A 27,513-nucleotide genomic window follows, 5' to 3' on the forward strand; every position below is an offset into this window, starting at 1 on the left:
GGATGGAGGCGTGTCCGTGGAGCGGTGGAGGCTGCTGCGGCCCTCAGCCTCCGCCCACAACGGCAGCTAAAGCCGCTCGCGCGGACCCGGAGCGCGCCGGCCTGGTGCTCCACGCCGGCGAGCATCGCGGCGACCTACGGCGGTCGGCCTCCGCCTCACTCTGTGGTTGGGCGCGGCCTGAGAGGAATGAATAAGGAGGGGAATAGAGATGCGGCGGCGGGATTCGTTCGGGATGAGAATTCTTTTTACCGAACGCTTTCACTCAGACGTGGCCGTAAACTTCCACTATAAGATTTGTGCTTAGATCCGACGATAGAAAGGCCGCGGGACGTCAGAAATCTGACGTTCGGCCGTTATCAATTCCGTAAATTTAAACTTGTTCAGCAAGAGTTTGCGTTTGAATTAGACTTGGTCTCCGGCTGGGAAACTCGTCCCATCTCGAATCGATCCGTTTGCTTTTTTTTGCAATAAAAAAAATACCAAATACGGAGTAGTTTCCAATAGTTAGTTTCAGGGGTTGTTTGAGAATTGAGACGTCTCCGGCTACTTCTCCTGTCCCGCAACAATAATTGCCTTGCCCCTCGCCACGCTTCTCGCGACGCCGTTCGCTGGGTTTTCGCCTTCGTTAGATCTCTTCCTGTGCGTTTGTGCTACCTAGCTGCCGTGAACGTAAATCGCAATGGCCACCGAGACGTTGGTCGGCGACGTGGACTTCGAGGGCGACGTCATCACCACCACCATCACGTCCTCCGGCGCTGCCGTGGCCGCCTGGCTCCGCAAGATCCGCTACGTCTACCGCTGGGTCTACCACAAGCTCATCGTGGGGCTGGACGTGGAGTGGCGCCCCAGCTACAGCCACGCGCAGAACCCCGTCGCGCTCCTGCAGCTCTGCGTCGGCCGCCGCTGCCTCATCTTCCAGCTACTCCACGCCGACTACTTCCCACAGGCACTCGTCACCTTCCTCGCCGACCCGGACTTCCGCTTCGTCGGCGTCGGCGTGCAGGACGACGCCAACCGCCTCAGCAACGACCACGGTCTCGGGGTCGCCAACACCGTCGACCTGCGCCACCTCGCGGCCGACGAGATGGGCAGGCCGTGGCTCCGCCAGGCCGGGCTCAGGGACGTCGCGGACGCCGTCATGGGGGCCAGCGTCGACAAGCCGCACAGCATCACGATGGGACCGTGGGACGCCTACCGCCTCTCCGACGAGCAGATCAAGTACGCCTGCATCGACGCGTTCGTCTGCTTCGAGGTCGGCCGGAAGCTCCTCACCGGCGACTACTGAGATGCATGCACGATCCACGGCCGTCTTCGGCTGTCCTGCAATACCTACGTGTACTAGCTCTTAAGTACTAGTGCGTTTAGATTGCTTAATTATTAGGAGTTTTATCGATCTGTAATGAAGAATCAGCAAGACATTGGTGATGATGAGTTGTCGAAGACTTTTCTTATAAAGAGTTGATGGCCATGGCGACTCCCTTCTGCCAGATAGTAACTTTGGATACAAATGTCCACCAGTGTTAACTTTGCCATGACTCGACTGCATATAATCTCTGAAAGTGCAATTCTTCGGTCCTCAACTATGATCTCTTTCTCGATTATATTACCCCATCGCTCGTGCAAAAGTTGTTTCATCGGATGAAAATGTTGCATCCGATGGAGCTGTAATATTTTCTGAGGAACTCATTGTTGAACTGTCACGTTATGTGTTGTACAATTATGTTGATGTATGTCTCGTTATTCTGATGTACCAGTAAGTCTAGTCTTTAGGGACTTCCTTAGTCCAGCGCCACCACTCGGGTCGTGCGCTGCATGTAAGGATCCCGATGTTTATGCACCTGTACTATAACCAGCTATGGCAATACACAGGAGATTCATCATTCAGTTTGGTAACCAGAGCAATGTCTACCCCTCCCTCTACCTCTCCCACGCGGACGGCTGATGGCGATCATGCCGTCGCCGCTGCTGCCGCGGATCTCACTGCAGGCCTCCCTATTGACGTGTGCCCTCGTGCTCTGGCTACGGAGAGAACTCCGGATCCGTCGGTCTCCCTCTTGTTTCCCTCCCATCCAACCTGTGTCGCCGGCTCGCCGCCTTCCCCCTCCGGCTCTTCTCCCGCCATCCCAGCCAACGTCGCCAGCTTCATCGATTCAAGCTGGCCCTGGACAGCACAAAATTCACGCGCTGGCACAACTACGTCAACCTCCTACTGGCGTGCTATGATGCGGAGGACCACGTCCGGGAAGCCTCAGCTCGCCGGATGTCCAAAATACTATCGGCACCAACAGGCTTTTGGTCACTTGAGTTAACTCCATTGGTGAGTCTGCCAGACTGCAGAAGGCCTCGAATCACTTCGGCAACGCCCTAGGTGTCATCCTTTGAGAAGTCTCCAAATAAGACCAATCTAAGAGTTTATGAGAAAGAGAATCTGCGTCAACTCCTCCTATGAAGCCCTCGCAAAAAAAAAAAAACTCCTCCTATGAAGGATGCACACTAGATTCAAGTTCAAGTACGACAACCTATTATATCCAAGGAATTACGTAAACAACCACGCAATTCATAAGTTCCCCAAGAATTTGAGTTCTTAGAAATCCACCACGAGAAACAAGTATCTTCTCAAAGATTTCTCCGAAGTCCGCGAAAAGTGGCCTACGATTACTGAAGAGGACTGGAACATTTTGAAGATGCGCAACCAGAGCCCTGTAGTGGAGACCCAGTCATCATGGAGGAAGGACATGCGATCAAAGACATTAAGTAACGACACCCTCGAAAGCCGTGGTTTCGTTGGAAGAAGCCCGTATGGGACAAGCAGGACGGATGCGGTTTTTTCCATTCGTGTTCCATGCGCAGCGGAAATCCACACCGATGTTTGATGCATATGGATCAGTGTTGCATGCAAGGGAAGGATGTAGTGGGTCCACTTAGACGCTGAGGCCACAGGCTAGTATGCTGCATGTCAGCTTTTCATGCACATGTCCTGCGCCCTTTTCCCTCCCATGCTTGCTTTTAGGTAACCGCCCAGCTCCTTAATTAAATCCTTATGCATAAATGACACTGCTAATTACTGTGGGATGAACAAAATAATAATGTAGTATAAATTTTATCATATGCATAAGGATTTTTATCTGGTGTGCATAACTAACCGCTAGTTACAAGTATAAATAGCCATAAGAACTCTATGAAGGATGTGTTTGAACTTTTGCATGAAAATCATAAGAACTTTTGAAAAAACCAGTAAAAACCGAAAGTTCTTTGAGTTTTGAAGGTAAAGTTCAAAAGAAGAGTTAATAAAGTTCTCTGACTATTTTTCAACAATTATGAGATATGCCAAAGTTTTTCAAAAGTTCTTCTGTTTTTCATGGCAAAGTTCAGAGACCAATTTAATAAAGTTTTGTTCTCTTTAAAATTATTTAAAGAACGTTCTTCCAAACCAATTTAAACAATAAGATATTTGATTTTTCTGGCATTTAAATCTTGTTTGTGTGCTGGTCTACAGCCACCATAAAAGATAATAAAGGGAATTACTCACGTAATTGGGCTGGAGATTAATGCTGGACATGCAAGAATCTAGCACCTATCCGCACCTACTGCACATGCATGCGAAACAGAAGGACACGGTTGCAGGTGCCAATGTCAGCTTTCTCACATGCATCTTTCGATCATGAGCAGCTTTCGGCGGTGGAGATTGGCGATGTGGATGGAACGCGAATGTAAATGGCTTTATCGAAGCAGGACGCTATATTTGTAGCGAAGGGCGTCCCAAACGGCTTCGGTCAATTTAAGACCCACTCGAATATAAGTACCATTATGATGAGATGGCGGGGTCATTTTACGTGGATAACCAAACGGGGACTCGAGGAAGAACTGGTATATAATTAAACCGGCACGCTTAATTATGTTTCTCGGATTTCTGCATAAGTATAATGGAGTTATAGTTGTTAGTCTTTGTTATTGCCGGACTTCTGATTGGAAGTGCTCACGTTGTAGATTGGATCGAATGGTCAGTGTGAAGGTTCTGAAAGTGAAACGGGTTGATCGGATGAACACGGCTCTCGGTTAAATCTTGCGCATGCTTCTAGTGATGAACAATGCCCAGGATCACAGAGTATTCGTACTGCAGTTGAAGAGGTGCGTCCAGATGTATTGTAGGGTGATTGTAGAGATGAACAATAATGCCCAGGACCAGTAAGTGTTGGTACTGTGATTGATGAGGTGCATCCAAATGGTGCCTTCACGGAGGAAGCTCTGTTTTGTTGACTTGTCTCATTTACCGGACAACAATACCCATGGCTCTGCATATATGGGGGATGCAGGAGGAGCAGCAAGTGTCGTGGCTCATCAACTTTCTGAAAAATGCACTACGAAATTTTACTGCTGCTGGTTGGTCGCAGTGGTAATTCATTTGTATATGTTTTGGTTGTTATGATTAGAGACGATGGATGAACACAATTTCCGAAAATGCAAGTGTCACTTGAGCGAGTGCATAGTTGACACGTTGTAAGAAAGGGTAGACATTTTGGCTCGCTGGTTTCTTCACTCCATTTGCCCTGCATCATTTCGTTTACTGATCTGACGATCTTTTCCCTCAAAGATCCGTCCATCTCCGGAACAGCAACATGACCAAGTGATCTGAGGCGCTACACGTTTGTGGTTCAACTCTGTTCTCTGCAACTACTCCCTCCGTTTCAAATTACTTGTCGCAGGTATGGATGTATCTAGATGTATTTTAGTTCTAGATACATCCATTTTTATGGGTCGATTCTGCTATCACTTCTTCATCTGATGTTTCCTCCCGAATCGTGGACGAATGCTCTGGCAGGAAGTTGATTAGCTGCGTAATGGCTGCTCTTCCTGCATACACATATACACTGAGTGTCGGCATTGTTGTCCCCGCAAAAAGAAGAGTAACCGATTATGTCTTCTTAGTCTGAGTAGTTTGATGGTAGGAAGTCGAAGTCCTGAACAACAGTAACAGTATAATCAGAACAGCACACAACATGTATAACTGTCCGTGCTATAGCAGTGCACAACTACAACCAGAATTATTTTCCTCTTAGATGGATAATTAGTGCAAGTATTGCATATTTTACTGAGTAATCTTGACACAAAGGTACAATATCAAATAAAGAAAAAAAATATAGACACCTAATTCGACACTTAGAATGACTCTCCAGAGATACTCATGCCATGTGTATATATATTTGCGGATAAAGAAAGAGTGGGCACTGGTCAGTGCGAGAATAAAAGCAGTACAAAATGTTTTAAATAGCGGGCTATGAAAAATCCATATACATATATACACATGGAGGACAGTTAACTTACGAAGGGCAGGGAGGTGGTGAAGCAACCTCCACTCATGCAAGGGCACCTTGCTTTCACTAACATCCAGATCAGTTATTGGAGAAGAGGAGGCACCGCTGCGTGATGAGCTCTCTCCCCGTGATGACAGCACATTATCACAATCTACTATGTCCTAAGACAAAGCTCTAGGCAGACATGGTCCTATCCTTAACTTGCGACATTGCTTTATGCTCAACTTCTCAAGCTTAGGAAACATAAGCCCATTTGCACCTCCCTCACCAGTGTTATATGCAGTGTTCCACTCTTCCAAGCTCTCCATACGGTAGAGATCCAGCTCTAATAGATTTGGTAGTTGACCAAGTGCTGGTAGCGTGTTGCACTTAGGAAAATTCAACAAATTTAACTCCAAAAGATCAGGGAGATACTGCCTAATATCCATAAGTCAATCAGGAATGCTGAGACTCGTGTAACCAACTATAGTCAATATCTGTACACTGCTTGGTGGCACTAGCTGTTCCAGCACATCCTTGTCATCCACAAACCTCTCAGCATTTTCGGTCCATCGAAATGTTAACACTTTCATGTTTTGTTTCTCTATCAGCTTTATACTCCATGCCTCTTTTGTAGACTTCACATTTTCAAGTCTATCTATCGTCAGCTTATCAGGATTTGTAGGCTCAAGGAGGTTGATATTGCTGCTACATTTATCACTTGAAGCATACACCACAAAGTGTGGCAACGAGACAAAATTTAAGAGAGCAGGCATAGATTCATCCAATCTAACCTCCTTTTCCACAATTAGAACCTTCAAATTAACCATATTAATCATACTATTAGGAAGCTTCTTTAGGCGATGGCAGCCTGAGAGGTCCAGCGTATGAAGCTGCCTGAGGTTGCCAATACTTGTTGGTATACTGGAAAGCTTTCTATTCCCAGACAAGTCCAGATGCTCTAGATTGGAAAGGGTGCAGATAGAGCCAAGCAAACGGCCTATTTGATCATCACTTGACGGAAATTTCCATGCATCCCGATAGATTTAAATACCTGAGTTTGATTAGATTGCCGATGACGTCTGGTAGCCTTCTGTCAGAATGTTCAACTGATAAATTCAAATATTGTAGTTTGGTAAAACCACCAAAAGCTTCTGATATAGACACACGGCAATGTGATAAATCCAGATGAACCAACTGCTTCAGCTCTGCGAATGATACGGGGAGTTCACTTATTCCAGTGCAACCTGATAAATCAAGATGCATCAGACCTTTCATATCACCAATTGACTCCGGCAGTGCTAAGATTTTCTCAGAGCCTCTAAGGTTGAGATAATTTAATTCTGAGAGCTCGGTGATACAATTGGGAATCATCTTATCTTGTATCCGTGGAGCATGAAGAAATCTCAGCTGCTTCAGTTGGCCAATACAATCAGGTAGATTCTGAATAAGGCATTCACTTAAGTCCAAGACACGGAGGCACTTAGCTGACGAAAATGCACTTCCACGAAGTTGTGTATTGCTGCAGTCCCGAAAATGCAGCGCCTTTATATTTGCAGGAGAAGTGAAGGAAAACTGCAATGGATTGCTACAATCTGTGAGCAATGCATAGCGACATTTGTTTCCACCAACACTGCCCTTATCGTTAAATTGATGGGCCAAGATCATCCTGGCGAGATCGTGCACTAGGTCATTCATCCTGAAAAATGTAACATCTCTGTCCTGCATTTCACCACTCTACAGCAAAAACACCGAATGTTATCAGAACTTTGAACTTTATTTCGTTTTATAGTGCTCTAATTATCAATAGAAATACTTCCATGTTTTTTATACCCTCTAGTTTCATAATTATCCATCCATGTTTTTTACCCTCTTCGAATCGCTCATGACAAATGTTATGTTACACCAAGAGTAGGTTATCTCGTATCAAACAAATGCATTCACAACTGTCTGTTCAATTAAACTATAAGCACTAGCAAAAATATCTGTAAATTGTGCATATTTGTTATCTGCACGGAATAGACAAAAAATTGCCAAAATAGGGCAGCAATGTGCGCACAAAGATGTCTCTTTTGTACAGTTCATATAATTATATTATATGTTTTCTTAGTAAGGAAATAGCCTCATACATTTTTACTAGACATTTGTGAATTTACCAGCAAAAATTCAAAGGAAAAATTGTAACATGGGCAGATGCACTAGAATATGTGTTTTTTTTGCTCTGATGTGAGTAGCCGAGTAGGACTACGTAATGTTGAAATTAATGTGAGAATTATGTAGCAACTCACCTTAGGATCCTTTGAATATTCAAGGAAGAGCATCCCCAAAAGTTGCATGATATAATCCTCGGAGAGCTGCATAAAATCAAATATCCTAGATTGCTCGATGAACCCAAGAGCAATCCATTGGTAAATTAGATCATACTTCATCATTATGTGACCTTTTGGAAAGATTGCACAATAGGAAAAGCACAACTTCAACGAAACAGACATGTGGCTATAGCTTAACAGTAAGGATCCAAGCACTTCGTGGCCCTCCGAAGTTGATAGACTCCAGAAATAACTGTCTCTCACCGACTCCCATTCATCTGCCGTCATGCCGTTCAACATATGTCCAAGTGATTGAGCTGCTAAGGCCACACCTCCACACTTGGTCGCAATCTCCCTTCCTATATGCTCCAATTGTTCTTGGTTGACTCGGTCTTCAAAGTCAGCCTTTTGTTTTATTATAGTCCAACACTTATCAACCGTCAAAGTCTCCAGCTTGTATGGTGTAACTGCAGGACTACAAATTTTCCTTGCGAGGCCTCCAACACGTGTAGTTACTATAACCACCTTCCTTCCCAGGCCAAGCCCTAGCATAACCTTCAGTTTATCAAACTCTTTTGGGTTCTCCTCCCATAGATCATCTAAAACAATAAGGATGCGCTTACCAAAAAACAGCTCTTTAAGGCGTTTATGAAGCATCTGTTTGGTAGATATATTGCCAATTTTGTCAGTTAACTGTGTTATTATGGAGTTGCCAATCTGGCTGAAGTTGAGTTCCTGGGAAACATATACCCACACCCGAGTGTAGTCTTGGAACTGTGGGTCATTGAATACCAGTTGTGCCAAGGTTGTCTTGCCAATGCCTCCAATGCCATATATAGGAAGGATAACCATTTCTTCTGTGATGCTCTTAGATAAAATAGACAATATTTTCTGTTTTTCCTTAGTCCATCCGATGATTAATGTTTGTTCCACATCTGACGATGTTTCCCTATCAGGAAGCATATCTGCAATCTGCAACAACTTTTTACGTGTGAGTACATGGTAAGACAAGGAGAATAATCATGATCATGGTGTCATGGTCTAGTAATTTTTTGTGCAAGGAACATGATCTAATAACTCTTTGAGATAAATATGTTGTATTACCTCCGTCCCAAAATTCTTGTCTTACATTTGTCTAAATACGGGTGTATCTAACACTAAAAACATGACTAGATACATCGTATTTAGACAAATCAAGGATAAGAATTTTGAGACGGAGGGAGTATATGTGTAAACTAAGTTTTTGATTAAACTACTCTTCATGAAACATGCAACACCGCAAGGGGGCAAAGCTATAATACCACATGAAAATGACAACTCCGAAAAAAATTGAGACACAGCCTTAGCAAAATTTAAACTTATACTAGAATTGCAAAATGCAACAACTACAGCAAACTATGAACAAATTGGCTGTCTTAGCTGCCTCAACAACACCTTTACCGAGGAGGCAAAGCGAGAGGCACTGATATAATTAAGTTCGCTCAAGAAATGCAACATAGTTCCACAAGGAAAGGAAGATCCACCCTAGTAAGGCAGTATGCCTGGGTCATTGCAGCTAGACAATAGTTCCCACTAAATTCGTAGTTACATGCAGTGGGACGCTCGCTAGAGTGTACTCTCTGTTGTCCCTGGTGGAGGAGAACTTGATGACATGAATGAAGTGGAACAAAGGTGAGTGCCACGATGCTAGTTAAAGGCAACGTTGCACCTCCTCTCCCTCACTGTAGCCTGGGCACCACTCCTCTCCTTCACCTGCCACTAGTGTGATGCTCCCAGATAAAGTAGCCACTATTTCCTTTATTTCTTTGGTCCTCCCAATGACCAGTGTCTCTTCCACATCAGATACTGTTCCAATAACTTGCTGCACATTAGATATATTGTCCGGCTGATTTTGAATTGTCTTTTTGTATAGTTCTACCAACTCAGGAATTTGAGTAATTTTGAAGTACATGAAAATATTAGCTCTGATACCATGTTAGGAATAAGCAATTTATATTCTCATGAGGCCATAGGCCGATATATATATATACATGTACAGGTGTGGAACATATGCAGGAAAACCCCTCATACAACGGGATAAATACAAAGGGGTACATGACTTATATTATAACTCTAACAATAATCTCCTGGAAACCTAAATAGGTTTAGGATTTTTTATAATTAAACCCAACTAAAATATGATATTTTTTAAAGTTAATCTCTTCCTTAACATGCAGTGGTAAAGCTGCTGCCTTGTGACCAAGAGGTCACGGGTTCAAGTCCTGGAAACAGCCTCTTACAGAAATGTAGGGAAAGGCTGTGTACTATAGACCCAAAGTGGTCGGACCCTTCCCCGGACCCTGCGCAAGTGGGAGCTACATGCACCGAGCTGCCCTTTTTTTTAATCTCTTTCTTAAGTAAGTGCAAACCTGCCGCACTTAACTGTATAAAAATGACACCTTGGGAAAAGTGCAACATCCCCAAACATAAGAAGTCAATTCCTTCAAAATTTGAGTAATGCAATGGTAGGAGAAAAATCAAGCCTATGGATATTTAACATGCTACAGCACAAAACTGCAACACAACAATCCATTTTAAAACACAACTACACATAACCATAACAACCATATGAACGTACTGGCACAAACTGTTGCAGACTAGCATTCATATGGCATGTGCCATGCATGACCTTACCTTCAGTTCAGTAGCAAACTCATCTGCATTTTTTGTTGCACGAAGCCTATTAATTATATTATTCGTATCTGGTCTTCTTGCCGGGTTAAAATCACTGCACTCTATCGCTATTTCAGTGCATACTTGTACTTGTTCCAGTTGTGTGTCTGGCTGTGATTTCTCCAACCTATTGCTCCACCTCTCAATTACCTATGAAATTGGAATCGTGTGTTATAATCTATGAAAAGGAGCAAGATATATTTTTACAGGACATGAGATCCTCGTCTCTTCATATAAAGAAGAGTGGCAAAATTCACAGAATACAAAAAATTATTATTATTATTATTATTATTATTATTATAAAAATAGGAGGCATAAAAAATCATAGCAAAATCCTTCCGCCACCCGGAAGCAACAGGCATCCAGCCTAGCTAAAAAAACTACTCACTTACTCAAACTGAAAAACAAGGAACATTTTAGCTAGGAAATGTTACGTATATCAGCCCACTATATAATATCACTTGCTTTACACTTGACAAAGTAGCACATAAGGACAATTTAGGGTTTGTTTGGTTCTACCATAGCCTTGCCCTACCAAATAGTTGGCTAGCCAAAAAATTAGTAGATCTTTTGCTTGCCCATAAATTGGCCAACATTGGCAACAAAAATGAACTAGAATAGACAAAGAAGCATTGGCATGCCAAATGGTAGCCATCCAAACAAAGACCAAAATTTTGGTGATGGCCCAAAAATTGTAAGGGCGGTTGGCCAAAATCCAAGCACACCCTTAACACAGTTCAATATGTATGTTACAATTCTAATATTGACCAGCCGGATTGTAGTAGATGGTAACACCGAAGATCCATTATGGTAACACATAACCATTCCTACGTATCTAGAAATTTTGCAGTTACCATGATACCTGGGGAAAATATGTTTGACTCGTTTGCAGCTAATTAGTGTTTTGCACTAATATGCTACGTTTAAACAGAAGAATGATGTTATATGAAGTACTGTAATAAACTAATTTTGAAATCATGCCTTTATATTGGAATGGATTGCTTGTCTTACATTGGCAACATCAGCATATCCTTTCTCTCCTGTTATTATCTCTATGATTATCGTACCAAGACTATATATGTCCGACTTGACTGTGATCTGTCTGACACTACAGAATTCTGGTGCCAAATATCCCCTGCATGAACATTTATATAATCTAACCGATTAATGGAAAAAGGGATTGATATTCATTCATGCATAACAAAAACAGAGCTTCCAACGGTCATATCAAGCTTACATAGTTCCAATCACCTTCGAAGCAATAGTACGAGTTTGATTTTCATCGAAGCATCTCGAAAGACCAAAATCAGAAATTTTCGGGATCATATTATTATCTAATAATATATTTCCCGGTTTAAGATCCAAGTGAACGATGTGCTTTTGGTGAAGATAATACAAACCGTCACAAATTCCATTGATAATTTGATATCGCTCTCTCCATTCAAGTCCACAAGATGCATCTACAAAGCAGGAGAGCAGAAAGTTGGTCTAGTATTTTAAATACTTTAAGTCATGAATTAGTCATTAAGTGCTAAATACATGGATGCTTGAACCAAATACGTGCCACATCATCCTACCAGTGATATGCTTATCAAGACTCCCTTTAGGTAGATATTCGAAGCAGGGCAACCTTTGTCGTACATCTGCCAAGACAAGCTTTCCCCCGCAATCTACCATTTCTCCTTGTGTGTCAGCGCAATATCCTAGGAACCGCACAATATTTTTGTGCTTTGCCTTCATCAGACAACGTATCTCTTCACTGAATTTCTTCTCATCAAGATCAACCGTTCCAAAAAGCTTCTTCACAGCAACCATGCCATTGTCAAGCATTCCCTATAACTGCAACATGTTTTGGCAGCGTCAACTTATGTTTTCAGATAAACTGCGATCTAAATAAAGGCAGCTGAGAGTTACCATATCCATACCTTATAAACCGTTGCAAAACCACCATTGCCAATTTCTTCACCACGAGAGAAACCGCTGGTGATGTGCTCCAGAAGTGATAATGGTAAAGCCTTTGGTTCTGCGCTTTCATCAAACAGAATACCCTCCAGGTCACTTTGCGGGGTAATATCATGGTGTTCCATTTGCAGTTACAAACAAAATAACCTTGAAACAAGAGAGAATGATTTATTCATGAGTGTATTAGATTCTCAACGATCATGAAAGGCAGAGTAAATATCATGACACTATACTTCCTTTACAATACTATTGCTATACTACACCTTTAAGAAAAAAATTAGACAGCGCTGCACTTTAGCTGTTTAGCATGAATCATTTCATAGAACCAATCTTAAACATATCACATTTCATAAAATGCACCCTATAGCATGTTATAGTTTGCAGGACTATACTTAGGCGGTTAGACCTAGCAAGACACAAAGACAAAAGTGTATCTTTGTGAATATAGTTAATTAAAAGTGTAATGTGTGATCGTTCTGACAAAATAAATTCAGCATTGTGATACTTACATTCAGGGCAGAATTACACAAAGATCATCGCTCTACTCTTTTGCAAATAGAAAAGGTTGGATTACTTTGCTCACATTCCCTCAACAAGCGAAATTCCTGAAACCATTATTCTTAGTTAACTGGATAAATACCATGAATAGACAAGTATGTCTCTTCCGTAAACCCATCATTAAGTGGCTGGTTCGACCAAGGCAGTCGGTAGAGATAAGAGTGTCTTTTTCTATTATCCGCAGGAAAAAAAGAGAATGTAATAAGTAACTGAACTTGTTTGGCTGCACGACAGGAAAAGGCTGACACTTTTTGAATCTGCTTGCCATAGTTGTCATATAAACAGCGGAACAAATCCATGAGATTAGATTCTCCTTTTGAATTGTGCGTTAACTAGTCCATGGTAAAATTTGCATGCCTGTCAATTCTACAAATAATCACACAAGCTTTATTGTGAAAGAAAATCCTGAAGAACAAAATTCTACAAAATTACACGCAATTCCGTTGAATCAAAATGGTTCATATCACAACGCCAATGGGATTTATTTGAATCAAAGATGCCAACGTGTGGAAGAATGGTCCAAAGCATCCTAAACACTGTTAAGACGCAGCAGGTACTGGAACTAAAGATAGCAATCATGCGGGAGAAGACATCTCGCTGGAACAAAAGAAATGGTAATTACCTGGAGAAGCCGAGCTGTAGCACTGTGAGGTGACGGGGAGTTTCAGACGTTCCAGTCCCGCGGACACTGGACAGAGTGCTGTTTGGACAAGGGGATTTTACCTCAGGACATGGGTACTTCCCGCAGAGAGGTGAGATCCAGATCTTGCTGTGGGGAAGGGGGGTTTATCTCAGGACATGGATACTTCCAGCCGAGATGTCAGATCTAGATCCTGCAACCAAATCAACTAGGTTTATCGCAAAAAGAACAAATGCCAACTAGGTGCAGGCATCATTATACAGGAGGAGCAGGTCTTGGAACAGTACGGATGACTGGTCAAAAGCATCTAAACACCATCAAGAAACTAGCAACCAAGCAGATGCAGGAGGAGCAGGAGTACTACTTTCACTATGCTGCGAAGAATTTTACCTGGAACAAGAGAAACTGTGATTCATTACCTGGAACACGCCCGCTATATCGGATCCAGCCCACCCTGGCCAACCCGATCCCACATATATTCCTCCTCATCCACTCGTCGGACCAAATTCTAGCCACTTCCATCCACTCCCATTCGCCACCCAAACTCGTCTCTGGCGTCTTCCGGCCGTCTCCGGAATGGCGGGCAACGGGTCCGAGTCCTTCACCTTCAGATTCGTCGACCCCGAGCTCATCCCATGCGGCCCCAAGGAGGAGATGGTCATCTGGCTTGCGCTCCGTCGCGCCCGAGAGAAGGCCCGTGCACGGCCGCGCTCGGACTCCTTTCGTCGGTAGTCCATTGCGTCCGTCCAAATGGCGCATGGATCCGGCGCTAGTCCAGCCATAGCTGCCTCGCCGGAGGCAGTGCGGTCCGTCTGGCGTTGGAACGCGGTGGCGGATGCGCAACCCCTCCGCCGACGCGCCGAGCATTGGGACGCACCATGCCTCGTCCAACGAGAACATGGCACGGCATGCCTGCTGTGCCAGGCACGAGGCGCGGGAGGCGGCGGTGGTCGTTGGTGAGTCGGAGTCACATTCTCCGCTGCCCCATATGGCGCATCAGTCCGGGCGCCGCAACCACATCGTAGTGGACGTGGCGGCTTTGTCCCGGGATGGATCCGTCATCGATCTGACGTCCGCCAGCACCGCTCGGGTTATGAGCTCCGACGAGGAAGAGTAGAGCATTGGCGATGGTGTTTCCTTGAGTCCCGTGAGCCGGCTCGTGTACCATGCCTTGATCTACCTTCCCGACGACCGGAGCAACACTCTGAGGGGCGCAGCCGGCCACCGGACATGGCCACGACGCAACTGGGCAAGCGGGGTGTGGAACCGAATGAAGCCGTCACTCAAAGATTGTTATGTTGCATGTAATAATATGGATTTGAGGTATCCGGATGTGTGGAATGCATTTTTTGAGGCTTGACCGGTCACTGTTTATGGACGCGCTCAGGCGCATCTACGGGTGTTTGAGGGGTCGAATTTGCAAAGTCCGGCTGTAGATGCTCTTAGGGCCTGTTTTTTTGTAGCTTCTAGCAACTTATTGTCAAAATAAGCCAAAAGCTCAGAAGAACTCGTTTTGGAGAAACGAACTTAGCTTATTTCCATCACCCCCTCTCCTTCATAATGGAAAAAAGCTGGGGGAGGGTGGCTTCCCGCAGCTTCTGACTTAAAACGAAGGGGTATAGCAAAGTGTTCCTGTTGTTTGCTCTTATTTACACCAAAGTTGCCACTGCCCAGGCCTGCGTCGAAACTGACCTTCCGTCAATCTCCCTCCCTCTCGCACTCGATCCCCTGTCCCTCTCGCCCCCGCAGGCTAGCTAGGGTTCCTCCATCTACAGCTAGCCGTCGCCGCCGCCCGTCCCCAGCTCCTCGACGAGGCCATCTCCGGCGATATGGCCAGCGGGCAGGCCTTCATCACCCGCCGATACTCCTCTCCTTCCACGGGAGCGGCCCTCCACTAGTGGAAAAAAGCCTACATATGGCATGGCAAAAAGTGCCTTGCTGGCGTAGAGGCCCAATGCCATCAATATGACGCCAGTGAAAACAATTTAGTGGTGGCGTTGGCAGACACGTCAACAGTATTTTAGTACGGATGGCATGCCACCTGCCTAACGTCAGCAATATATTGTGTTAGCTATGACGTTTATTGTGAGGCTGAAGGAAATATGCCCTAGAGGCAAAAAAAGTTATTATTTATTTCCTTATATCATGATAAATGTTTATTATTCATGCTAGAATTGTATTAACCGGAAACATAATACATGTGTGAATACATAGACAAACAATATGTCACTAGTATGCCTCTACTTGACTAGCTCGTTGAATCAAAGATGGTTAAGTTTCCTAGCCATAGACATGAGTTGTCATTTGATTAATGGGGTCACATCATTAGAGAATGATGTGATTGAGTTGACCCATTCCATTAGCATAGCACTTGATCGTTTAGTTTGTTGCTATTGCTTTCTTCATGACTTATACATGTTCCTATGACTATGAGATTATGCAACTCCCGTTTACCGGAGAAACACTTTGTGTGCTACCAAACGTCACAACGTAACTGGGTGATTATAAAGGTGCTCTACAGGTGTCTCCGAAGCTACTTGTTGGGTTGGCGTATTTCGAGATTAGGATTTGTCACTCTGATTGTCGGAGAGGTATCTCTGGGCCCACTCGGTAATGCACATCACTATAAGCCTTGCAAGCATTGCAACTAATGAGTTAGTTGCAGGATGATGTATTACGGAACGAGTAAAGAGACTTGCCGGTAACGAGATTGAACTAGGTATTGAGATACCGACGATCAAATCTCGGGCAAGTAACATACCGATGATAAAGGGAACAACGTATGTTGTTATGCGGTTTGACCGATAAAGATCTTCGTAGAATATGTAGGAGCCAATATGAGCATCCAGGTTCCGCTATTGGTTATTGACCGGAGACATGTCTCGGTCATGTCTACATAGTTCTCGAACCCGTAGGGTCCGCACGCTTAAAGTTCGATGACGGTTATATTATGAGTTTATGTGTTTTGATGTACCGAAGGAGTTCGGAGTCTCAGATGAGATCGGGGACATGCCGAGGAGTCTCGAAATGGTCGAGATGTAAAGATCGATATATTGGACGACTATATTCGGACATCGGAAAGGTTCCGAATGATTCGGGTATTTTCGGGAGTACCGGGGAGTTACGGGAATTCGTATTGGGCCTTAATGGGCCATACGGGAAAGGAGAGAAAGGCCTCAAAGGGTGGCCGCACCCCTCCCCATGGGCTGGTCCGAATTGGACTAGGGAGGGGGGTGCCCCCTTCCTTCCTTCTCCTTTTCCCTTCCCTTTCCTTCTCTCCTACTCCTACTACTTGGAAGGGATCCTAGTTCTACTAGGAAAGGGGGAATCCTACGCCCGGTGGGAGTAGGACTCCCCTAGGGCGCGCCATAGAGAGGGCCGGCCCCTCCCCTCCTCCACTCCTTTATATACGTGGCCAGGGGGCACCCCATAGACAAAACATTAGATCATTGATCTCTTAGCCGTGTGCGGTGCCCCCCTCCACTATAGTCCACCTCGATAATACTGTAGCGGTGCTTAGGCGAAGCCCTGCGTTCGTAGAACATCAACACCGTCACCACGCCATCGTGCTAACGAAACTCTCCCTCAATAATCGGCTGGATCAGAGTTCGAGGGACGTCATCGGGCTGAACGTGTGCTGAACTCGGAGGTGCCATACGTTCGGTACTTGATCGGTTGGATCGTGAAGATGTACGACTACATCAACCGCGTTGTGCTAACGCTTCCGCTTTCGGTCTACGAGGGTACGTGGACAACACTCTTTCCTCTCGTTACTATGCATCACCATGATCTTGCGTGTGCGTAGGAAATTTTTTGAAATTACTATGTTCCCAGACAGAGGCAACACCAGCAATTTGTATTTTTCAGTAATAAAAAAACCCAACTATTAGTATATTTTTAGAAAAGGAGGATGACCCCCAGCCTCTGCATCTGGGCGATGCATACAGCCACTTTATTAATTATTCTCACAAGACCTTACAAAGTCATACAACAGTAAGACTAAAGCTGTCATCTAAGCAACAAACTGTCGCTACACCTATCCACTTGATGAAGAGACGCAGATAGCCTGGGCCTAATACCAAACAGACATCACAGCCAAGCCTAACATCTAAGACCTGAGACCCCAACCTAGCCACTTGCCGGGTCTGGGGCACACACTGGTCCGGTGTGCTCTCAGAGGCCGCCACCGCCAACTACCACCACTCCATCTTCAGAACTGTACTGATGCATCAACCTTGCTTGGTCTAGCTATCGTCGATGCCACCACGGTGCCCAACGGCACCTCCTCCCTGCGCCCTAAGCACGTCACGGTCGCCACTGATACACCTCAGCGCCATGCTGCCAAGTACCACCAGCCGACACAGCTTGAAGTCCTTGGAAGATCTGTTGTCCGTAGCACCTACCGACCAGGCATGACAAAGGGTAGCACCTGTCGGCCAGGCATGACTTGACATCTCCACCGAAGCTCCGTGCAAGACGAAGCCGCTCCACCTCCTGCCTCTGATTTCCAGCATTGCTCCACAAACGATGCTCCCAAGAGAGAGACGACACCGCAGTGCCGCCATCATCCGATTTGGAAAACCAGATCCTGGGTTTTCCCCTAGAGCAACACGAGTGGGTCGACAGTAGTTACAGAACGACGCCTTCATCAAGGTAATGGCGCAGAACGCCGCCATTGTCCACCATCGGCTTGGTTTTCACTGGCAACTATGTCTCCCTGACTCGCAGCCGGGACTTGATTACAGATCTCGACATCCGATCATCCAGGCTCAGGTCGACCACCTCCGACGTAGGAGATGACCACCACCGCCATAGTCCTCGTGATGCGCTGCAGACCCGGAGTGCTTCAGTGAGCCGTCGCCGAATCCGATGAGATGCAGCAGTTTGAGGATGTAACGGCAGCCGCCCGCCTAGACCCGAAGGTCCTAGATCAAGCCCGGGACGCGCCCCGGCCGCCGCTGCCGCCATCTCGTACTACTCCCGCTGGCTGCAGCCAAACCCCTCGCCGCGCCCCGGCCACCGCTGCCCGCCATCCTCGTCGGGAGGGAGATCCAAATCAGGCCACTGCCGCCTCATATCTCGGGATGCCAGAGGAGGTCCGCCGCCGTCGCGCCACGGGGCCTTCGCCTAGCGACGTTGCCAGCGGCGGCGAAGGAAGGGGGATGCACGGGGAGTTGAGGGGAGGTCGGGATGTGGCCACCCGGTGCAGCCCGGCGGCGGCCGCACGGGGTTGGGAGGAGGGGTCCAACTATTAGTATATTGCAGTGATACGTCTCCAACGTATCTATAATTTTTGATTGCTCCATGCTATATTATCTACTGTTTTGGATGTTTATGGGCTTTATTATACACTTCTATATCATTTTTGGGACTAACCTATTAACCCAGAGCCCAGTGCCAGTTTCTGTTTTACCTTGTTTTAGAATATCACAGAAAAGGAAAACCAAACGGAGTCCAATTGACTTGAAACTTTACGGAACTTATTTTTGGATCAGAAGAAGCCCAGAAGACTTGGAGTGCACGTCAGGGGATCTACGAGGAAACCACGAGGCAGGGGGGCGCGCCCTCCACCCTCGTGGGCCCCCCTGACGTACTTATTCCGCCTATATATCTCCATATACCCTAAAACGTTCGGGGAGCACAATAGATCGGGAGTTCCGCCGCCAGAAGCCTCCGTAGCCACCGAAAGCCAATCTAGACCCGTTCTGGCACCCTGCCGGAGGGGGAATCCTTCTCTGGTGGCCATCTTCATCATCCTGGTGCTCTCCATGACTAGGAGGGAGTAGTTCTCCCTCGGGGCTGAGGGTATGTACCAGTAGCTATGTGTTTGATCTCTCTCTCTCTCTCTCTCTCTCTCTCTCTCTCTCTCTCTCTCTCTCTCTGTCGTGTTCTTGATTTGGCACGATCTTGACGTATCACGAGCTTTGCTATTATATTTGGATCCTATGATGTTTTCTCCCCCCTCTACTCTCTTGTAATGGACTGAGTTTCCCCTTTGAAGTTATCTTATCAGATTGAGTCTTTAAAGATTTGAGAACACTTGATGTATGTCTTGCCGTGCGTATCTGTGGTGACAATGGGATATCACGTGATTCACTGGATGTATGTTTTGATGATCAACTTGTGGGTTCCGCCCATGAACCTATGCATAGGAGTTGGCACACGTTTTCGTTGTGATTCTCCGGTAGAAACTTTGGGGCACTATTTGAGGTTCTATGTGTTGATTGAATAGATGAATCTGAGATTGTGTGATGCATATCGTATAATCATACCCACGGATACTTGAGGTGACATTGGAGTATCTAGGTGACATTAGGGTTTTGGTTGATTTGTGTCTTAAGGTGTTATTCTAGTATGAACTCTAGGGCTGTTTGTGACACTTATAGGAATAGCCCAACGGACTAATTGGAAAAAAATAACTTTGAGGTGGTTTCCTACCCTACCATAATCTCTTCGTCTATTCTCCGCTATTAGTGACTTTGGAGTGACTCTTTGTTGCATGTTGAGGGATAGTTATGTGATCCAATTATGTTATTATTGTTGAGAGGACTTGCACTAGTGAAAGTATGAACCCTAGGCCTTGTTTCCTAGCATTGCAATACTGTTTGTGTTCACTTTTATCATTAGTTACCTTGCTGTTTTTATATTTTCAGATTACAAAAACCTTTATCTACTATCCATATACCACTTCTATCACCATCTCTTCACCGAACTAGTGCACCTATACAATTTACCATTGTATTGGGTGTGTTGGGGACACAAGAGACTCTTTGTTATTTGGTTGCAGGGTTGCTTGAGAGAGACCATCTTCATCCTACGGCTCCTACGGATTGATAAACCTTAGGTCATCCACTTGAGGGAAATTTGCTACTGTCCTACAAACCTCTGCACTTGGAGGCCCAACAACGTCTACAAGAAGAAGGTTGTGTAGTAGACATCAAGTTCTTTTCTGGCGCCGTTGCAGAGGAGGTGAGTGCTTGAAGGTATATCTTTAGATCTTGCAATCAAGTCTTTTAGTTTCTTGTTTTATCACTAGTTTAGTTTATAAAAGAAAATTACAAAAAAACGAAATTAAGTTTGCCTCATACGCTTCATCTTTTTAATATCTTTCGTGAGTATGATGGAAAGGAAAATTGTGCCAAAGTGTTAGAAGAAGAATGCATTAAAATGTTTGGCACTAAATTGTTGAATGATGAGCATTATTGCAATGTTGTTAGTATGAACTCCTTGAATATCCATGGTACTAATGATGAGTGCACTAGTTATGATGAAAATGTCTCATATAAACATGTCAACTTTTGTGGAGTGCATTGGGTTTGCAAATACACACCAAATAGAGAAGATAGATATTGCAAGAGGCATAAGCACTTAGAAACTAAATTGTTGCAAGAAAGGCTAGATGTTTGTGCCGAAGATTTAAATTTTCTTGGCCGTACTTGTGGACTTTGCAATGAACAGGGTCATTTAGCTATCCGATGCAAATTGTTTCATGATCTAATCATGTCCAAATTTTGTGATGACTTGATTTCCCTTGGACATTATAATGAACTTAGTTTGCTTATGGGATACGAAGAAATGAAACGTATAACTAAGCATCTTCCAGAATTTGCCCGCTATAAACTTCTTGGTTTTGATCTAGAGGAAATTTATATGTATTGTGCGGTGAATTGTATTGAAAATCCTTATATTGCCAATTACTTAAAGAAAACAAAACAAATAGAGGATGAAGAGAATACTAATGAAAGGTAAGAGACTTCCCAATATCCTCCTATTATTTCTTATGATGAATCAGGTAATGAGGAGGAGCCTCCTATTCAACCAATCTCATTAATAAGGAGCTCCGAAAAGAGGATTGAACCCACACATGATGTGGTGAAGAAGAAGAAAAGAAAAAAAGGAAGAGAGGTAAAAAGATATCTCTCCCAAATAATGCAGCTCCTATTACTATTGTGCCTCATGAAAATATAATTGTGGAAGATAATGATACTTCTTATGATCTTGAAAATCTTTTTGGCACTTGCTTGGAAGAATATGATAATTGCTATACTATTGGTGCTATCTATACTATTAATGATGAGAGTGATTATGCTTATGATATGAAAAGGCCCAAGATTGGGGATGCTATGTTTGATGAAGATGATGTTTTTGAGAATATATTTGCTGCAATTAATGTTTGTCCCGAGATTGGGGATGCTACGCTTAATGAAGATGATATTTTTAGTCTCCCAAGTTTTGATATGCAAATTTATAATGATGATAGCATGCCTCCTACTTATGATAATTATTGTGATGATACATATGCTATAAAAAGTAGTGATGATTATATTTATAAAACTTGTCATGATTATGATTACCCATTTTCTGAACATTACTCTTTTAATGTGGAAACAATTTATAGTATTTGAGTTTCTTATGATACTCCCACTATTCCGAATGAGAAGAATTTTGCTCATGTGGAGAGTAATAAAATTTCTATGCTTGTAGATCATGAAGAGAATGCTTTAGGTGCTGGTTATACTGTTGAATTCATTCATGATGCTACTGAAAATTATTATGAGGGAGGAACTTATGCTTGTAGGAATTGCAATAATATCAAGTTTCCCCTCTATGTGCTTAAAGTTTTGAAGTTATGCTTGTTTTACCTTCCTATGCAAATTGATTCTTGTACCCACAAATTGTTTGCTCACAAAATCCCAATGAATAGGAAGTGTGTTATACTTAAATGTGCTAGTCATATTCTTCATGATGCTCTCTTTATGTTTCAATTCTTATCTTTTATGTGAGCATCATTGAAATCATCATGCCTAGCTAGGGGCGTTAAACGATAACGCTTGTTGGGAGGCAACCCAATTTTATTTTTGTTCCTTGCTTTTTGCTCCTTTTTAGTAATAAATAATTCATATAGCCTCTTTTTAGACGTGGTTTTATCTTTTAATTAGTGTTTGTGCCAAGTAGAACCGTTGGGAAGACTTGGGGAAAGTCTTTGCGATCATGCTTTAAAAAACAGAAACTTTAGCGCTCACGAGAATTGCTTCCATTGTTTATTGGAGAGTGATATTTAGTTAATTATTTTTGCATATGATTAATAGATAAATTCCTCACGTCCAGCAATTTATTTTAGAATTTTTGTGGTTCCAGAAGTTTGTGTTAGTTACAGATTACTACAAACTGTTCTGTTTTTGGCAGATTCTGTTTTCATGTGTTGTTTGCTTATTTTGATGAATATATGGCTAGTAAAATAGTTTATAAATCATAGAGAAGTTGGAATACAGTAGGTTTAACACAAATATAAATAAATAATGAGTTCATTACAGTACCTTGAAGTGGTGTTTTTTTTCCGCTAACGGAGCTCACGGGTTTTCTACTTTAAGTTTTGTGTTGTGAAGTTTTCAAGTTTTGGGTAAAGATTCGATGGACTATGAAATAAGGAGTGGCAAGAGCCTAAGATTGGGGATGCCCAAGGCACCCCAAGGTAAAATTTAAGGACAACCAAGAGCCTAAGCTTGGGGATGCTCCGGAAGGCATCCCCTCTTTCGTCTTCGTTCATCGGTAACTTTACTTGGAGCTATATTTTTATTCGCCACATGACATGTGTTTTGCTTGGAGCGTCATTTTGTTTTATTTAGTTTTGCTTGCTGTTTAAACAAAATACCAAGATCTGGAATTATTAAATGTTAGAGAGTCTTCACATAGTTGCATAATTATTCGACTACTCATTGATCTTCACTTATATCTTTCGGAGTAGTTTGTTGTTGCTCTAGTGCTTCACTTATATCTTTTTAGAACACGGTGGTGGTTTTATTTTATAGAAATTAATGAACTCTCATGCTTCACTTATATCATTTTGAGAGTCTTAAATAGCATGGTAATTTTCTTAAATAATCCTAAGATGCTAGGCATCCAAGAATAGTAAAACTTTCATAGAGTGCATTGAATACGAAGAGAAGTTTGATACTTGATGATTGTTTTGAGATATGGAGGTAATAATATCAAAGTCATGCTAGTTGAGTAGTTGTGAATTTGAGAAATGCTTGTGTTGAAGTTTGCAGGTCCCGTAGCATGCACATATGGTAAACATTGTGTAACAAATTTGAAACATGAGGTGTTATTTGATTGTCCTCCTTATGAGTGGCAGTCGGGGACAAGCGATGGTCTTTTCCTACCAATCTATCCCATAGGAGCATGCGCGTAGTGCCGAGGTTTTTGATGACTTGTAGATTTTTGCAATAAGTATGTGAGTTCTTTATGACTAATGTTGAGTCCATGGATTATATGCACTCTCACCCTTCCATCCTTGCTAGCCTCTCTGGTACCGTGCATTGCCCTTTCTCACACTGAGAGTTGGTGCAAACTTCGCCGGTGCATCCAAACCCCGTGATGTGATACGCTCTTTCACACATAAACCTCCTTATATCTTCCTCAAAACAGCCACCATACCTACCTATTATGGCATTTCCATAGCCATTCCGAGATATATTGCCATGCAACTTTCCACCATTCCGTTTATTATGACACGCATCATCATTGTCATATTGCTTTGCATGATCATGTAGTTGACATCGTATTTGTGGCAAAGCCACCATTCATAATTTTTCATACATGTCACTCTTGATTCATCGCAATCCCGGTACACCGCCGGAGGCATTCATATAGAGTCATACTTTGTTCTAGTATCAAGTTGTAATCATTGAGTTGTAAATAAATAGAAGTGTGATGATCGTCATTTTCTAGAGCATTCTCCCAAGTGAGAAAAAAAGAGAAAGGCCATAAAAAAAGAGAAGGCCCAAAAAAAGAGAAAGGCCATAAAAAAAGAGAAAGGCCATAAAAAAGAGAAGGCCCAAAAAATGAGTGAAAAAGAGAGAAGGGACAATGTTACTATCCTTTGCCACACTTGTGCTTCAAAGTAGCACCATGATCTTCATGATAGAGAGTCTTTTGTTTTGTCACTTTCATACACTAGTGGGAATTTTCATTATAGAACTTGGCTTGTATATTCCAACAATGGGCCTCCTCAAGTGCCCTAGGTCTTCGTGAGCAAGCAAGTTGGATGCACACCCACTTAGTTTCTTTTGTTGAGCTTTCATACATTTATAGCTCTAGTGCATCTGTTGCATGGCAATCCCTACTCCTTGCATTAACATCAATTGATGGGCATCTCCATAGCTCTTGGATTAGCCTCGTTGATGTGAGACTTTCTCGTTTTTTGTCTTCTCCGCATAACCCCCATCATCATATTCTATTCCACCCATAGTGCTATATCCATGGCTCGCGCTCATATATTGCGTGAAAGTTTATAGGTTTGAGATTACTAAAGTATGAAACAATTGCTTGGCTTGTCATTGGGGATGTGCATGATGAGAGCATTCTTGTGTGACAAAAATGGAGCATGACTAAACTATATGATTTTGTAGGGATGAACTTTATTTGGCCATGTTATTTTGAGAGGACATAATTGCTTAGTTAGTATGCTTGAAGTACTATTATTTTTATGTCAATATGAACTTTTATCTTGAATCTTATGGATCTGAATATTCATACCACAATTAAGAAGAATTACATTGAAATTATGCCAAGTAGCACTCCGCATCAAAAATTCTGTTTTTATCATTTACCTACTCGAGGACGAGCAGGAATTAAGCTTGGGGATGCTGATACGTCTCCAACGTCTCTATAATTTTTGATTGCTCCATGCTATATTATCTACTGTTTTGGATGTTTATGGGCTTTATTATACACTTCTATATCATTTTTGGGACTAACCTATTAACTCAGAGCCCAGTGCCAGCTTCTGTTTTTACCTTGTTTTAGAATATCGCAGAAAAGGAAAACCAAATGGAGTCCAATTGACCTGAAACTTCACGGAACTTATTTATGGATCACAAGAAGCCCAGAATACTTGGAGTGCACGTCAGGGGATCTACGAGGAAAGCACGAGGTAGGGGGCGTGCCCTCCACCCTCGTGGGCCCCTCGTGGCCCCCCCTGACGTACTTCTTCCGCCTATATATCTCCATATACCCTAAAACGATTGGGGAGCACAATAGATTGGGAGTTCCGCCACCAGAAGCCTTCGTAGCCACCGAAAGCCAATCTAGACCCGTTTTGGCACCCTGTCGGAGGGGGAGTCCTTCTCTGGTGGCCATCTTCATCATCCCGGTGCTCTCCATGACGAGGAAGTAGTTCTCCCTCGGGGCTGAGGGTATGTACCAGTAGCTATGTGTTTGATCTCTCTCTCTCTCTCTCTCTCTCTCTCTCGTGTTCTTGATTTGGCATGATCTTGATGTATCGCGAGCTTTGCTATTATATTTGGATCCTATGATGTTTTCTCCCCCCTCTACTCTCTTGTAATGTATTGAGTTTCCCCTTTGAAGTTATCTTATCGGATTGAGTCTTTAAAGATTTGAGAACACTTGATGTATGTCTTGCCGTGTGTATCTGTGTTGACAATGGGATATCATGTGATTCACTCGATGTATGTTTTGGTGATCAACTTGCGGGTTCCGCCCATGAACCTATGCATAGGGGTTGGCACACATTTTCGTTGTGATTCTCCAGTAGAAACTTTGGGGCACTCTTTGAGGTTCTATGTGTTGGTTGAATAGATGAATCTGAGATTGTGTGATTCATATCGTATAATCATACCTACGGATACTTGATGTGACATTGGAGTATCTAGGTGACATTAGAGTCTTGGTTGATTTGTGTCTTAAGGTGTTATTCTAGTACGAACTCTAGGGCTGTTTGTGACACTTATAGGAATAGCCCAACAGATTAATTGGAAAGAATAACTTTGAGGTGGTTTCGTACCCTACCATAATCTCTTCGTTTGTTCTCCGCTATTAGTGACTTTGGAGTGACTCTTTGTTGCATGTTGAGGGATAGTTATGTGATCCAATTATGTTATTATTGTTGAGAGGACTTGCACTAGTGAAAGTATGAACCCTAGGCCTTGTTTCCTAGCATTGCAATACCATTTGTGTTCACTTTTATCATTAGTTACCTTGCTGTTTTTATATTTTCAGATTACAAAAACCTTTATCTACTATCCATATACCACTTCTATCACCATCTCTTCACCAAACTAGTGCACCTATACAATTTACCATTGTATTGGGTGTGTTGGGGACACAAGAGACTCTTTGTTATTTGGTTGCAGGGTTGCTTGAGAGAGACCATCTTCATCCTACGCCTCCTACGGATTGATAAACCTTAGGTCATCCACTTGAGGGAAATTTGCTACTGTCCTACAAACCTCTGCACTTGGAGGCCCAACAACGTCTACAAGAAGAAGGTTGTGTAGTAGACATCAAGCTCTTTTCTGGTGCCGTTGCCGAGGAGGTGAGTGCTTGAAGGTATATCTTTAGATCTTGTAATCGAGTCTTTTAGTTTCTTGTTTTATCACTAGTTTAGTTTGTAAAAGAAAATTACAAAAAATGGAATTAAGTTTGCCTCATATGCTTCATCTTATTAATATCTTTCGTGAGTATGATGGAAAGGAAAATTGTGCCAAAGTGTTAGAAGAAGAATGCATTAAAATGTTTGGCACTAAATCTTTGAATGATGAGCATGATTGCAATGTTGTTAGTATGAACTCCTTGAATATCCATGGTACTAATGATGATTGCACTAGTTATGATGAAAATGTCTCCTATAAACATGTCAACTTTTGTGGAGTGCATTGGGTTTGCAAATACACACCAAATAGAGAAGATAGATATTGCAAGAGGCATAAGCACTATTAAACTAAATAGTTGCAAGAAAGGCTAGATGTTTGTGCTGAAGATTTAAATTTTCTTGGCCGTACTTGTGGACTTTGCAATGAACAGGGTCATTTAGCTATCCGATGCAAATTGTTTCATGATCTAATCGTGTCCAAAAATTGTGATGACTTGATTTCTCTTGCACATTATAATGAACTTAGTTTTCTTATGGGCTACGAAGAAATGAAACGCATAGCTAAGCATCTTCCAGAATTTGCCCGTTGTAAGTGCATCTAGTGCCACCCCTAGTTGGTTTTGGAGTATTGACGACAAACCTAGTTGA

The 27,513-nt window shown here is 43.2% G+C and overlaps 1 protein-coding gene, 2 long non-coding RNA genes and 1 pseudogene across 3 annotated transcripts; 1 reads left to right on the forward strand and 3 right to left on the reverse strand.

The window, feature by feature from the left end:
* The first annotated feature begins 600 nt into the window (after positions 1-600).
* LOC119288557 (Werner Syndrome-like exonuclease) lies at positions 601-1,491 on the forward strand. The gene has a single exon (XM_037568156.1). The coding sequence runs from the start codon at positions 680-682 to the stop codon at positions 1,283-1,285; it is 606 nt and encodes a 201-aa protein (XP_037424053.1). The 5' UTR covers positions 601-679; the 3' UTR covers positions 1,286-1,491.
* Positions 1,492-4,812: 3,321 nt separating this feature from the next.
* LOC119284671 lies at positions 4,813-10,357 on the reverse strand (annotated as a pseudogene).
* A 46-nt stretch (positions 10,358-10,403) lies between these two features.
* On the reverse strand, positions 10,404-11,933 carry LOC119284672. Its single transcript, XR_005139162.1, has 4 exons — positions 11,890-11,933; positions 11,550-11,772; positions 11,324-11,447; positions 10,404-10,462 (listed from the first exon to the last, which is right to left on the reverse strand). It is a non-coding gene; the product is annotated as an uncharacterized LOC119284672 (long non-coding RNA).
* Positions 11,934-11,943: 10 nt separating this feature from the next.
* LOC119284673 lies at positions 11,944-13,662 on the reverse strand. The gene is made up of 3 exons (XR_005139163.1): positions 13,556-13,662; positions 12,238-12,421; positions 11,944-12,145 (listed from the first exon to the last, which is right to left on the reverse strand). It is a non-coding gene; the product is annotated as an uncharacterized LOC119284673 (long non-coding RNA).
* Positions 13,663-27,513: the final 13,851 nt, after the last annotated feature.

This window comes from Triticum dicoccoides, chromosome 4A (assembly GCF_002162155.2).
Source record: "Triticum dicoccoides isolate Atlit2015 ecotype Zavitan chromosome 4A, WEW_v2.0, whole genome shotgun sequence".
Lineage (NCBI taxonomy): Eukaryota > Viridiplantae > Streptophyta > Magnoliopsida > Poales > Poaceae > Triticum > Triticum dicoccoides.